Here is a 14,637-nt window from a genome sequence, read left to right as displayed (position 1 = left end):
GGGGGGGAGAGAGAGAGAGGGAGGGAGGGAGGGAGGGAGAGAGAGGGAGGGAGGGAGGGAGGGAGACAGAGAGAAACACATCAGAAAGGGCCAAACAGACCAAACAGAGAGAGAAGGTAAGAGAAGCAGATAAAAAGAGACAGAAGAGAGACGGAAACAGCAGGAAGAAAGACACTGAGAGAAAGGTGGGAGAGAAGAGAGAGACACAAAGAAGGGATGGGGAGAGGGGCGGCAACAAAGACGGAGAAAGAAAGGAAGAGGCGCAAGGCAAGGGGTGGGGCAGGGAGAGGGAGGCAGGGAAGGAGAGCTCTCACTGATGAGAGGAGAGTCCTTAGTGACCACCAAGACCCCACTCCTCCCGCCCCCAGGGCCTGTCTGCCAGCCTGGCCGCCGAGCTGCTGCTGCGGGACGGGCCCAACGCCCTGAGGCCGCCGCGGGGCACCCCCGAGTATGTCAAGTTCGCCCGGCAGCTGGCGGGCGGTCTGCAGTGCCTCATGTGGGTGGCCGCTGCCATCTGCCTCATTGCCTTTGCCATCCAGGCCAGCGAGGGCGACCTCACCACGGACGACAATGTGAGTGGCGGGTGCTGGGGCCAGACATGGGACACAGGGACCTGGGGGACAGAGGACATTGAGCATGGGACTCAGAACACGAATGACATATGATGGGGATATAGAGAGATGGAAAACATCTCTAAGACATGGGTCACGGGGGCCAAAGGACATTGGGATATGAGACAGACCCAAGGACATAGGTCACAGAGGACGCAGGAGAGACTGTGTCACAGAGATAGAGGACATAGGCAGGGATACAAAGACATAGACATGTAACACTTAAGATATGGGACTTGGGAAACAGAAGGCATGGGACAGGCCAAGGACAGAGGGCACAGGGGACACTGGGACTCACACATGGGGACACAAGGGCATGGGGACACAAGAGATACAAGACTCAGGACACAGTACATGGAGAGACATAAGATATTAGACATGGGAGCACAGAGAAATAGAGAATAGTGAGATGTAGGGCAAGAGGACATTGGATATATGACCGGGGTCAGGACAAGGGACATGGGGATGTAGGGACATGTGACATTGGACAGAGGCTTGAAAAGTCTTAGGACATGTGACACAGAATGGGGACTCAAGAGTACATAGACATGGGGAGACATCGGACATAGGCACCTGGAATTTGAGACATGGGACACTGGTCATGGAGGACACAGAAAACGAAGCATGAGATCTGCAGCACACGTGGAAATGGGGATGTGAGGGCACAGGAACTGTTGGAATAGGGGACACAGAGGATGGCACACAGACGATGAAAACACAGAATATGAACCTTGGAACACAGGGAATTTAGGACACGGGAACATGGGACAGAGGACTGTGGGGAACGCAAGACTTGGGGGGCACAGGAAAATGGAACACATACCACCAAGGTGCATGGTGACATGGGGCACAAGTCATAGGGTATGGGGCCACAGAGCCAGAGGAAATGGGATGTATGGACACAGGGACATAAGACATAGAGAATACAGGGCAGTTGAATGTGGGATATAAAGAACATGGGGACAGGGACACAGGTCACAGGAAATAGTGCCTGAGGCTTCCTAGTAGAGTGGGGGAAAACCACGGAGGTGACCTTGGAGGAAAACTACCAGGGCACCAGAGAGCAGGCAGTTGGCCTCAGGCAGGGAGCTTCCAGCCCCAAGTCATAACCCAGCCCCTCTCCACCTCCGCCAGCTATACCTGGCCCTGGCCCTCATTGCTGTGGTTGTGGTCACTGGCTGCTTCGGCTACTATCAGGAGTTTAAGAGCACCAACATCATCGCCAGCTTCAAGAACCTCGTGCCCCAGGTGGGTCTCCAGCCCCTGGCCACTTGAGGTTCCAAGTCTCCACAGGGGCACTGGCAGTCTCCTGGCATCTCTCTGTGGCCCCTCCCATCAGGCCCAGCCCGCCCTTCATCCCTGGCCTCCATCTCTCCCCACAGGTCCTCACCTCTCCCCACTTTTCACCTCCCCACCTCCCCACCGCATGCAGCAACTTCTACCCCCATTCCCTACCCTGCTCACCTCTGGTGCTCTTGCCCCACAGCAAGCAACGGTGATCCGAGACGGGGACAAGTTCCAGATCAACGCAGATCAGCTGGTGGTGGGCGACCTGGTGGAGATGAAAGGCGGGGATCGAGTGCCAGCCGACATCCGCATCCTGCAGGCCCAGGGCTGCAAGGTGGACAACTCCTCGCTGACTGGAGAGTCTGAGCCGCAGACCCGCTCGCCCGAGTGCACGCACGAGAGCCCCCTGGAGACCCGCAACATCGCCTTCTTCTCCACCATGTGCCTTGAGGGTCCGTGAGGTCCCCACCCACCTGCCCAGCTGACCACGCTGCCTCCACTGCCCCCTTCTGCTTCCTTCCGAGACACACTGCCTCTCTACATCGCGTGACTGCCAACTCTTCGGGTCACACCGCCTCTCTAGCTCCCACTATTGCCACCCCTTCCCAGGTCACGCTGCCCCCGCTGCCTTCCATGACTGCCCCTCCTTTGGTTCACGCCACTGTGCGCGCCCCCAGTGCTGCCCACCCGGCGCTGAGTCACCCTCTTGGCCCCACTGCAGGCACCGCGCAGGGCCTGGTGGTGAGCACCGGCGACCGCACCATCATCGGGCGCATCGCATCACTGGCCTCGGGAGTAGAAAATGAGAAGACACCCATCGCTATCGAAATTGAACATTTTGTGGACATCATCGCAGGCCTGGCCATCCTCTTCGGTGCCACATTTTTCATAGTGGCCATGTGCATTGGCTACACCTTCCTGCGGGCCATGGTATTCTTCATGGCCATTGTGGTAGCCTATGTGCCTGAAGGGCTGCTGGCCACTGTCACAGTGAGTTGGGGAAGCAGAAGAGCGGTGCAGTGAGCTGAGAGGCCTGTCCATCTGTCTGTTCATTCATCCGGGCTTCCCTCCATCCTCTCCCTATCTGTCCATCTATCCATTTTGCTCCCATCCACCCACCCACCTTCCCGTCATCCATCCTCCCCCATCCATCCTCACCCCAATCCATCCCCCCATCCCCCCCCATCCCCATTTCTCCACTTATCCCATCCATTCAGGAAACACCCACCGGGGCTACTCTGGGCCATGTCCTGTGCCACACGCTGAGGACTCAGAGATGAACGGGCAGGGGCTTTGACAGGAGGCGGCTGAGGTCCAGTGTTGAAGGCTGTGGGTAGCCTTCAAGAGTCAGCACTCAGTCCAGGGCCAGCCCAAGGGGAGGCTCAGGAAATGTTAGTTTTCTCATTTTGATTGTGCTGTAAGAGAAATGATAGAATCTCAGCTAGGGCAGCTTAGAGCAGGGCCTGGCTACGTATATCTGGTGGACAGATTGGGGAGGCATCCCAAGTGGAAAGCACAGGCTGGACGAAAGCTTGGAGGCAAGAAAAAGCCTACTCTTTGCAGGGGGATGCTGCATAGGCAATGCTGTGGCTAGGGTAAAGGATCCCCAGTGCTGGGAGAGGAGGGAAGTGGCACTGGGAGCAAGGCCTGGTCCCCAAGCCTGCATTTCTCACCCTTCCCCCAGGTCTGCCTGTCCCTGACAGCCAAGCGGCTGGCCAGCAAGAACTGTGTAGTCAAGAACTTGGAAGCAGTGGAGACACTGGGCTCCACGTCCGTGATCTGCTCTGACAAGACGGGGACCCTCACTCAGAACCGCATGACTGTGTCCCATCTGTGGTTCGACAACCACATCCACACTGCTGACACTACAGAAGACCAGTCAGGTGTGGGGGTGGGAGGAGACAGCAGCTGGGCAGGATCTGGTAGATGGTGGAGACCTAGTGGGGAGCTCTGCGGTTACTGAAGGGAGCCTGGGGAGGGCTTTGCATTAATGGAGAGGGGGCTCCATCTGATCAGGCGAAGGGCTGCGTCCTGGGTCTAGGGAGGGGACTAAGCTGCAAGTCTGTGAAGGGGCTTGGTACTTATTGGGTCTCATGGGAGACGATACTGAGTCTGGAGAGAAAGCTCCGTCCTGGGGTATGAGGAGTTGTTTGGGTCCCACCCAGGTCTGGGGCGGGGATCCAGTCCTGATTCCGGGGGGCGGGGCTCGGTTCTGGTATGGGAGAGCTCCTTCGCGGCCCCAGCCTGGATGCCTGACCTCCAGGGCAGACGTTTGACCAGTCCTCGGAGACGTGGCGGGCGTTGTGCCGCGTTCTCACCCTGTGTAATCGTGCTGCCTTCAAGTCGGGCCAGGACGCAGTGCCCGTGCCCAAGGTGAGAGCCGGGGCGCTCGGGGGAGGGGATCCCGGAAGCCTCCTGGTGCAGCCGGGAGCGCTCCTGACACCGGCCTGCGTTCCCAGCGCATCGTGATCGGGGACGCGTCGGAGACTGCGCTGCTCAAGTTCTCGGAGCTGACGCTGGGCAATGCCATGGGCTACCGCGAGCGCTTCCCCAAAGTCTGCGAGATCCCCTTCAACTCCACTAACAAGTTCCAGGTGTGCACCAGCCGCGGCCGGCCCCGCCCACGGTCCAGTCCCGCCCACAACAAGCCCTGCCCACTTCAGGCCCCACCCACATTCAGGACTGGCCTGCGGCTGGGCTTCACTCTCAGTCCCCTCCCTCTCCACAGCCAAACCCCACCCACATCTCCCGTCCCGCCCACAGCCAAACCTCACCGAGGTCCCGGGCGCTCCACCCGCTCTCACCTGTCAGGCCCTCGGTGGGGAGAAGCTCCTAGTCCAAATCCCGCTCCAGTCCAACTCCGACCCAAATTCTGCCCGTTCCCCACGTCCAGTCCCCTAACTAGGCCCCTAGGTCCGCCCCAACCCTCAGCCTCTACCAAGGACCTGCCCACCAAGCAAGCCCCTCACCCTCGGTCCCAGCCTGACCTTCCCAGAGCTATTCCGGCAGCGCTTGGGCGCCGGCAGCCCCGCCGTTCCCCAAGCCCCGCCCCTCCCTCTTGACCTCGCCCACAACACCGCCTCCTCCTCCTCCCACAGTTGTCCATCCACACCCTGGAGGACCCGCGCGACCCGAGGCATGTGCTTGTAATGAAGGGGGCCCCAGAGCGCGTGCTGGAGCGCTGTAGCTCCATCCTCATCAAGGGCCAGGAGCTGCCGCTGGACGAGCAATGGCGCGAGGCCTTCCAGACTGCCTACCTCAGCTTGGGAGGCCTGGGCGAACGCGTCCTGGGTAAGACCCCCAAGCCAAGGTAGAGGTTAAACCCGCGTGCGAGGAGGCGCTAGCACGGAGCCTGCCCGACCTTCCCGGCCCAGCCCTGACCCTGACCTTTCCCATCATTGCTTGACAGTTGACCTGCCCCAGTCTACACGCTCAACTTTGACTTTCCCTGTCTCAGTCCTGAACCCTGTCCTCAATGCCTACCTTGACCCAACCTCTCCCAACCTGTTCTCACCTGGGTCTTACCTATCCTGACCCAACCTGTGATCCCTTGATTTTCCCCAGCTCTTGCCCCAGCTGATGACCTGCCCTTGCTTTCTTTCACCTCTGCCTTTCAGCGTACTCCTCTTGACCCTTTGACCTTCCCCCCCCCCCCCGCCAATTTTTGTCTTGACTCCTTAAACTTCCCTAACCCCTGCCTCAACTCCGGAAGGCACAAACCTGTGGTCCAATTTCTGGATCTTCCACTTTACTTGGTGTGTGACCTCTGGCAAGAAACGTCCCTTCTCTAAACCTGTTTCATCATTTGCAAGATGAGGATGCTAGTAGCCTCACAGAGCGGTTGTGGGGATGGATTCAGATACAGTTGTCCCTCAGTATCTATGGGGATTGGTTCCAGGACACCCACCACATTCCCCCACACCCTTACCCGACAGATACCAAGATCTGCAGATGTGCAAATCCCTTATGTAAAATGGTGGAGTATTTGCATATAACCTATGCACTTCCTTCCATATACTTAAAATCGTCTCTAGATTACTTATAATGGCTAATACAATGTAAATGCTATGTAAGTAGCTGTCAGTGTGTGGCAAATTCGAGTTTTACTTTTTGGAATATTCTGGAATTTTTCCCAGAATAGTTTTGATCCACAGTTGGTTAAGTCTGCAGATGTGGAACCTGTGGATACAGAGGGTTAACTGTAATGTGAATGAAGAATTCAGCACAGGGTCAGGCACCCATAGGTGCTTGGTGCAAGGCACCTGGTGATTTTACTCATCACCTGGCCTTGCTATGAAAGGGTTCACCCAGGACTCCTCTCTGACTTCCCTGTTTCTGGTCAGGCTTCTGCCAGCTCTACCTGAGTGAGAAGGACTACCCGCATGGCTATGCCTTCGACGTGGAGGACATGAACTTTCCAACCAGTGGCCTGTGCTTTGCGGGACTCGTATCCATGATAGACCCACCCCGGGCCACCGTTCCTGATGCTGTGCTCAAGTGCCGCACAGCAGGCATCCGGGTATGCCCCTGGGGAGAGGACCAGGCAGGGGTGAGAACAGAGGATGGCAGTATTTGGGGATGAGGGGCCCTGTGACAGAAACCCACCCGAAAATGGCTTGTACCACAAAGGAATATATTGGTTCAAGAACTGAAAAGTTCTGGGGAATGAAGCTTCAGGTATAGCTGGATCCAGGAATTCAATGTCTTTAGGAACTTGCCTTTCTCCACGTCTCAGCTCTGCTTTTCTCTCTGCTGGCTTTATTCTCAAGCAGTTCTCCATTGTGGTGGACAAAGATGACCACCCTCCAGCAGCTCCAACTAACGTCGCACCTGTTTAGCCACCCCATCGAAAAAAGAATGCCTCTCTGACAGTTGTACCAGATTGGGTCACATGTTCATCTCTGAACCAATCACTATGGCTGGGGCTGGGGGATGTCCACTGGGGAGGACAGGGAGAGTGGGTTAATCTGAAGGGGTCAAGGGTCTGCTGGTTCCCCTTACAGGTGATCATGGTGACAGGTGACCACCCCATCACAGCCAAGGCCATTGCAGCCAGTGTGGGCATCATCTCAGAAGGCAGTGAGACAGTGGAGGACATCGCTTCCCGCCTCCGTGTGCCCGTGGAGCAGGTTAACCGGAAGTAAGCCCCCTTCAGCCTTCCTGTGGTTCTTCCCACACCCCACACAGACTGAGGCCCCAGCGATGCCCTCCCACCTCCCTCCCTAGGGATGCCCGCGCCTGTGTGATCAATGGCATGCAGCTGAAGGACATGGACCCATCAGAGCTGGTCGAGGCACTGCGTACCCACCCTGAGATGGTGTTTGCTCGTACCAGCCCCCAGCAGAAGCTGGTGATTGTGGAGAGCTGCCAGCGACTGGTGCGACCCTGCTGATGAAGGCAAGCAGGTGGGCTTGGCTGGCCCTGGGCTGCCCTCTCACTGACCAACCTCCCACCTGTACCCACTGCCTGCAGGGTGCAATCGTGGCTGTGACGGGGGATGGTGTGAATGACTCCCCAGCCCTGAAGAAGGCAGACATTGGCGTGGCCATGGGCATTGCCGGCTCGGATGCCGCTAAAAATGCGGCCGACATGATCCTGCTGGATGACAACTTTGCCTCCATTGTGACAGGCGTGGAGCAGGGTCCGGGCTGGGTCAGAGATGGGGGCAGGCGGTGTGGGCACAGGAGGAAGTGGGCTCTGAGGAGACTGAGGTGCCTGCTGTACTCCCACAGGCCGACTGATCTTTGACAACCTGAAAAAGTCCATCGCCTACACGCTGACCAAGAACATCCCTGAACTGACGCCGTACCTTATTTACATCACTGTCAGCGTGCCCCTGCCCCTCGGGTGCATCACCATCCTCTTCATAGAACTCTGTACCGACATCGTGAGTCTACATGATGCCCCAGTGCCCCCCACCCACACGGTGCCCAGAGACATATGCCCACAGACAGGGGTGAGGGACAAGAGACCACCACGGAAAGTCTCGAACTCAGAGTGATACAGATGTGTGTATACCAGGCAGCCAGATGTGGACACACAGGCAGGCAGGAAGGTAGCCACGGACAGAATTACAGACGGGGACACATAGGTGGACACTCAGATAGGCCAGGACAGATTCATGGACACACGTGGACTCAGATATGGACACTCAGACAAACAGAGATTTTACAGACACGGACATCTGGCCAGACTTGGATCACAGACAGACATCCCTCAACAGACATGGACAGATAAACAGCATCAGATAGACTCCAAGGCAGAGAGACAGAAAAGATCCTCAGATCCAGCCACAAATGCAGCCAGGGGCACGGCCACGTCACACCTTTATTCAACAGCACTTACATAATGTCTGCTCTGGGCCAGGTACACATTAATTACTTAATTTTGTCCTCATAACTACTCTATGAGATGAGCTTTAGTTCTTTATCATACCCATTTTACTGATGAGCTAACTGAGGCTTAGACAGCTTGAGCGGCTTGCCCCAGGTCACACAGCTAATAAGTGGCACAGCAGGGATTCAAGCCCAGGTATTCAGGTACCCCAGAACCTCTGCCCTCAGTCAGTACACTCTGCTGCCACTCTGTGTCCACAAACAGATGGGTGGGGGACAGGGAGGAGGACACATGTACACAGAGAGACAGAAGAGATTCAGAGATAGAGGGTGACAAAGAGAGATATAGAGACAGGAACACAGACAAAAAAGCAGGGGCACAGTCACAGAGAAAGAGACTGGAGATGGGGACAAAGAAATGAAGAAAGTAAGGGACAGAAAGAGAGAAAGAGCACGCAACAGGGAAACAGGCCAAGACCAGAGGACCCCAGAGAAGAAACAGACAGAGAGGAGGACAGAGAGGAGGGGGGCCAAGAAAGGCAGAGACAGAGAACACCCAATAGCAGAGATAATGCAGATGCTCTGATGGAGGCGGACACCAAGACAGATGGGCACACACATGTGGACTGGATATGCTGACATTCTTGACAAGGGCCAGCTGGACCCAGGCTGTCCAGGCAGGTGTGGCTGTGTGGTCACCGTGGGTCCTGCCTCCTAACCTCACTTCTGTCCCTGCCCACTGCAGCGGGGAGGGGGGCTCCAGAGAGTCAGGGACAGGGGCCCAGGCGAGCCATCAACCCCAGTTCCTTCCACTCCTGGCCAGTTCCCCTCTGTGTCCCTGGCATACGAGAAGGCCGAGAGTGACATCATGCATCTGCGTCCACGGAACCCGAAGCGTGACCGATTGGTCAACGAGCCCCTGGCTGCCTACTCCTACTTCCAGATTGGTGCGTGCCCCGGGGTGGGGCGTGGGCTCCTCTGCAGGGCTGCTCGCCTGCCGTGGAGTCTCTAACGGGGGCTCTGCCTTGTTCTGGATCTTGGTGTCTGCATTTGACCCTGGATCTCTGTCATTCTCTGAGTCTGTGTCTGCACACAATGGTCTCTATGGTCCCCAGTGTCCCTTCTCTGTCCCAGGCCTCATTCTCCATGATCCTGTCTCTGGGTCACTGCCTCCTGTCTTTTTTGGGTTCTCTGGGTGTGTCTCTGTTCCTGCCTCTCTCTGTGTCCTGTCTCTTGTGTCCCTGTCAATCTCTCTTGGAGTCCTCGTCTCTGTGTCTGTCTCTCCATGTCTGTCACTGTGTTCTTGTCTGTCTCCATGCCACTGTTTCTGTGTTCCTGTCTCTGTGTGTGTGTCCCTGACCCTGTCTCTCTGTGTCTCCATCTGTGTCTCCCTGTGCCTCCTTGCCTCTCTCCCAGGTGCCATCCAGTCATTTGCTGGCTTCACTGACTACTTCACGGCCATGGCCCAGGAGGGCTGGTTCCCTTTGCTGTGTGTGGGGCTCCGGCCATACTGGGAGAACCACCACCTACAAGATCTGCAGGACAGCTATGGCCAGGAGTGGGTGAGCCCCTGCCCCATCCCATGAGTCCCGTGACTCATGGGATGCCACCTACCTTGAGTGTGGCCCACACTCATTCCTCCACGTGAGACTGAGCTCAGCCAGAGCCTCCCAGACACCCAGGCTCTCTGCCAGTTCTGGGGTGAGGGGCCTTTCCCACCACTGTCCTGAGCTCCGAACTCCTGCTTCTGATGACCCCAGCTGCATATGGGTCCTCTCTGCCCTGACAGCAACACATCGTCTCAGGTGTGGAGCCAGTACCACCCCCCCCACCCCCCACCCCCATTCTGTTATTTTCCCCGCAGCATCACTTACACAGAGTATTTGCATGTGTGGCTGACTTGAGTGAAAGTCTGGAGCAGAGAGGCTAGATCTGGCTAGCGGGTGTGTTTAGTTTGCTCTACAGAGCGACGTATCAGGATATTCCCCTTAAACATTTACTGTCGTGGTTAAGAATATAGATCTTAGGGCATCCCTGGTAGCGCAGTGGTTGAGAGTCCACCTGCCAATGCAGGAGACACAGGTTCGTGCCCCAGTCCGGGAAGATCCCACACGCCACGGAGCGGCTGGGCCCGTGAGCCATGGCCGCTGAGCCTGCGCGTCCGGAGCCTGTGCTCCGCAGCGGCAGAGGCCACAGCAGTGAGAGGCCCGTGTACCGCAAAAAAAAAAAAAAAAAAAGAATATAGATCTTAGAGCCAAACTGCTTGGATTCATTGTCTGCCACTGCTCCTCACAGCTGTGTGACCCTGGGCAAGGTATTTTGCCTCTCTGTGCCTCAGTTTGCCCACCTCTAAAGTGGGGAGCATAATAATATACTGACATTATCTCAGTGATTTTCACCGCAGTGATTTTCACAGTGTGGTCCCCAGACCAGGAGCATTACCTGGGAACTTGTTTGAAATGTAGATTCTCAGTTCCCCCTCAGACCTCTGGGATCAGAGACTCTGCGGGTGGGGCTTGTGTTTTAACCAGTTCTGGGGATTCTGATGTATGTTGAAGTTTGAATACCACCAATCCACCTCTTAGGATTATTAGGAGGATTAAATGAGATAATACATGCGAAACCCTTGGGACCTGGAGCATAGTAAGTGTTCCTTACACAATGAACTGATATGTATAAAAATAGTTATACTGAAGAAGTGGACTGAATAGCAGCTACCCCCTTTGAAAGGGCATGTGTCCTGTTCCTCAGAGGCCCATCTGGCCCACTTTGGTCATTTTTGCCATCTGCCCGGGTCCTGGAGTCACTGGACTTTGAAAATCCTGCCTCAGGATTCGAATTCCCTTTTCCCAGGTGCCTCCTTTCGGGTGCCCGGGACATTCTACATCACTCTTTTCATTATGAAAGCAACTGGCCTGGCCTACCGCTTGCCCAGGCAGTGACGGCCAAGCTGCGCTAGGCCAGGTTTCTAGGCCCCGCACTCTGGGGCCCTGAAAACGTGGCAGATCCTGCATCTCTCCTCTGCCCCCACCCCAGCCTCTGACGCAAGGAAAGGAGTATTTAGGGGTTCGTGGCCCTAGGCCCCGCAGGCCCAGCTGCCTGCAGAGGCTCTCCGCCTGGGTTCAGGCTGCTCGTGTTCTCTCCTGGCCCACAGACGTTCGGGCAGCGCCTGTACCAGCAGTACACCTGTTACACCGTGTTCTTCATCAGCATCGAGATGTGCCAGATTGCCGACGTCCTCATCCGCAAGACACGCCGCCTCTCTGCCTTCCAGCAGGGCTTCTTCAGGTGTCCCCAGCTGGCCCCAGCCCCGCCCCCACCCTGCCCTCCGAGCCCTGGTTGCAACTCCCAGCAGGTCCTGACCAGGGTTTACTGCAGCCAACAAACCCCAGCACTGGATGTGCTGATGTGCCGGTGCAGGTGCTAACGTTCCTTATCAATAGCTGGCCAATAGCTCCCACCTCATGCCTCTCAACTGGCCCGTCTATGTTTCATCAGCTAACGGGGTGATGCTGACAGAGTTGCTGTCCACTGCTGGAGAGGCGCGGGCCATGCCCGTGTTCGATGTTTAGAACATCTCCCTGCTGCCGCTATCTGACCTCCTCTGACCCAGTACCCTGATTCCCATCCGGTCCCCAACTCCTCATGGCCTATCTTTGTCCTGTGTCTGCCAGTCTGAGCCTCTCCCATCCTGCCCCACCTGCAGGAACAGGATCCTGGTGATCGCCATCGTGTTCCAGGTCTGCATCGGCTGCTTCCTGTGCTACTGCCCCGGAATGCCCAACATCTTCAACTTCATGCCCATTCGGTGAGGGGGTTGTGAGCTGCATCGGGGTGGGCCTGCAGCACACAGACTTGGGGATAGCCTTGACCTTGCCATCTCGCCTGTGCCTCAGGTTCCAGTGGTGGCTGGTCCCCATGCCCTTTGGCCTCCTCATCTTCGTCTATGATGAGATCCGGAAACTTGGAGTTCGCTGCTGCCCAGGGAGTGAGTGTGGAGACTGGGGACCTGGGGATGGAGGGCTGAAACTTTCTCAGAGCAGCGGCCCTGACCTTTGATTTCCAGTACTTCACCTCCAAGCCCTTGACCCTCCATATCAAACCACCACTGAGCTATAACCTCTGAGCCCCTGGCTCCCCCCCACCCCAGCCCCGCCCCCAATCCCCCCAGCACTGAGTCTCCTTTCTCTCTCTCTCCCAGGCTGGTGGGACCAGGAACTCTACTATTAGAAGGACTGCTGTCTTCAAGCCATCCTCGAATCCACCACAGTAGGGGTGGGGGTGGGGGACACATGGGACCCTCCGGACAGCCACCAAAACATCTGAGCAGTCAAGAGCCCCAGCCCCACCTGTGTCTGCTCTTGTGGCCCACGGCAGCTCAACCTTGGGGAGACCCTCCCCACTCCCCTTCCCCATCCACCCTCCCGGAGGAGCAGTCCCTAGGCCCAGTTCTCTGAGCTGGCCTCAGGGAAGCCCCCTCCTGAATGGTGGGGGGACTTTGAAGGGGAGTGGGAACGAGCAGCTCCCGTGACGTGGCTCTGTCCTTAGGACTCCAGGCCAGCAAGAGGGCTGCTTGGGGGGTCTTCTTTAAAAACACACTCATGTCTGCATGATAGCAATAAACCAGCTCACGTCCACTGTGTTTTTATTCAGTGCTGGGCATCGTCTTATTAAGTGTTTTTTCATGAGCCCCTTTGATCTCCCACAGCCCTACAACTTAGGGGCTATTTGTTCCCGGCTGTATCTCCAGTTTCTAGAACACAGCCTGGCACATAGTAGGTACTCAGTAAACGCTGCTTGGGGGAGTGAATTCCCATCTCTTTGCCTAGGTTACAGCATTTCTAGGCGAGCTGGATGTGGCCACGGGCCCTCTCCAGAGAGGTGCCTTTAACCGCTCCACTAGCTGAACACCACCTCTGGGCTCTCCTTTCTCAGCACCCACTCTCCCTCTCTGGTCAGAATCCTTTCCACCTCAAGCATCCCCTCCCCCCTTCACAGGAGCTTCCTCTCTGATTCCACTTATGCCTTTGCAGCTGCAATGGGCGCCCTATCACTGGTTAGTCCCAACCAACTCCTGGAGGCCACGTCACAGGTCCCCTCCTCACACCCCTCACCTGAAGTTAGCCCTCCAACTCCCCTGTTGGAGACTCCGCTGTCCACAGCACACCCCCCCCCCCCCCACCTTTGCCACTGCTTTTCCCAGTCCCCTTTCTTGCCTCTCTTCCCCTTTCTTTGACGAGTCTCTCTGGCTGGACCGCAGGCTTCTCCTTCCTCATCGGCACAGTACCCCCTTCCCCACTGGCCTCAGTTCTGTCTGCAGTGGTGCCCACATCTGTCTCCAGCTTGCCCCCAGCGTGTTCGAGGGGACCCACACTGGCCTCTGCATCATCCTCCAGACCTGATCCCACCGTCCCATCATCGCAGCTCCTTCTCCCTGGGAAATGTAATGAGCCCTTGGGGAGCTTACAAACCCCAAACTTGGGTTACCCTGGGCTCCTTCACTCTTTCCTTTCTCACTGGTCATCTCCCTACTCCCCCCACCCCCACCCCACCTGGCCAAATAAGCTGGTCACCACCTGTCTACTCTGCTTCTAGCCACTCTCCTCCTACCCCTGCCAGCCCTGCCCTGGTCCAGGCCGGCCTTCTGCCTTGAGTCTCCCCATCCACCCAGCAGCCATGAGCTCTTCCTAAAGCCCAAACTGACTGTCCTTCGCCTGCCTAGAACTCTCCGTGGCTCCCCACTGCCCAGGCTCAGAGCCTTCTGTCATCTGGCCCCTGCTGACTTCTGCAGTCTCACAAGCCCCCGCCCCCCGAACTCATTCCAACCAGCTCTTGCTTCACTGGAAAGGCCAGGCCCTCTCTCTGACTTCAAGGCCTTTACACGGGCCTTGATACCTGCTTCCTTCTCTCTGCTCCACTAACATCCTCTTGGTCTCAGCTCACACATCCTCTCCTCCAGGACAGACATAGCCCTCTTTTCCCATCACAGCCCTGATCACTGTAGTCTAGCGAATCAGGCCCACCAGTCCCACCAGGCTTCACCCATCACAGCCCTGATCCCTCTGGCCTGTGCTCCCTGATTGTCCCTGAGCCCCATGACAGCTGGGACTGTTTCACAGACAGGTGGCCACCAGTAAGGGGCCTGGATCAGAGTGCCTGCTCAGCAAATAGTTGTTTAACAGTCATTTCTGCAACCCTCACTGTCCCAATATGTGCAAAAGGCTACATGGGGCATAGGATCGCGGTCCGGGAGAAAGCAATGCCACTGCATATCCACGGACGTGGGCTGGGGGAGCGCCCCATCTACTCCCTTTTCATATCAAACTCAGGGTGACCTCTCACCTCCCCACCCAAGACCCCTGTGGACCCTGTCTTGACTAGGAGCGATGAGAAGGAGGTGGGGC

General features: G+C 56.8%; 1 protein-coding gene and 1 long non-coding RNA gene across 3 annotated transcripts in view; one reads left to right on the top strand and one right to left on the bottom strand.

Annotated features, from left to right (window-relative positions):
• LOC113605612 (uncharacterized) overlaps positions 1-4,920 on the bottom strand; it is a 7,696-nt gene extending 2,776 nt beyond the window's left edge. The window contains exons 1-3 of one of the 2 annotated variants that reach the window (XR_003427272.1): positions 4,703-4,920; positions 3,127-3,313; positions 2,076-2,163 (exon numbers count right to left, since the gene is read on the bottom strand). This is a non-coding gene — a long non-coding RNA (uncharacterized LOC113605612). Of the gene's footprint in view, positions 1-2,075; positions 2,164-3,126; positions 3,314-4,216; positions 4,331-4,702 lie in introns of those variants that run through there. The other variant, XR_003427273.1, reaches the window with a different exon arrangement.
• The window catches only part of ATP4A (ATPase H+/K+ transporting subunit alpha), a 13,457-nt gene extending 564 nt beyond the window's left edge, over positions 1-12,893 (top strand). Inside the window, exons 3-21 of the mRNA XM_027078864.1 lie at positions 369-572; positions 1,746-1,859; positions 2,098-2,350; positions 2,620-2,888; positions 3,583-3,781; positions 4,162-4,271; positions 4,358-4,492; positions 4,997-5,189; positions 6,242-6,417; positions 6,902-7,038; positions 7,125-7,275; positions 7,371-7,539; positions 7,631-7,785; positions 9,057-9,180; positions 9,650-9,795; positions 11,388-11,521; positions 11,940-12,041; positions 12,130-12,221; positions 12,435-12,893. Coding sequence (XP_026934665.1) covers positions 369-572; positions 1,746-1,859; positions 2,098-2,350; positions 2,620-2,888; positions 3,583-3,781; positions 4,162-4,271; positions 4,358-4,492; positions 4,997-5,189; positions 6,242-6,417; positions 6,902-7,038; positions 7,125-7,275; positions 7,371-7,539; positions 7,631-7,785; positions 9,057-9,180; positions 9,650-9,795; positions 11,388-11,521; positions 11,940-12,041; positions 12,130-12,221; positions 12,435-12,463 — 2,892 coding nt within the window. The 3' untranslated portion in view covers positions 12,464-12,893. The remainder of the gene's footprint in view (positions 1-368; positions 573-1,745; positions 1,860-2,097; positions 2,351-2,619; positions 2,889-3,582; positions 3,782-4,161; positions 4,272-4,357; positions 4,493-4,996; positions 5,190-6,241; positions 6,418-6,901; positions 7,039-7,124; positions 7,276-7,370; positions 7,540-7,630; positions 7,786-9,056; positions 9,181-9,649; positions 9,796-11,387; positions 11,522-11,939; positions 12,042-12,129; positions 12,222-12,434) is intronic.
• Positions 12,894-14,637: the final 1,744 nt, after the last annotated feature.

This window comes from Aethalodelphis obliquidens, unplaced genomic scaffold (assembly GCF_003676395.1).
Source record: "Aethalodelphis obliquidens isolate GAN/ISIS:26980383/991018 unplaced genomic scaffold, ASM367639v1 scaffold43, whole genome shotgun sequence".
Classification (NCBI taxonomy): Eukaryota; Metazoa; Chordata; class Mammalia; order Artiodactyla; family Delphinidae; genus Aethalodelphis; species Aethalodelphis obliquidens.
Note: the sequence above shows the minus strand (reverse complement) of the source record. Positions and strands in the feature narration are given on the sequence as shown.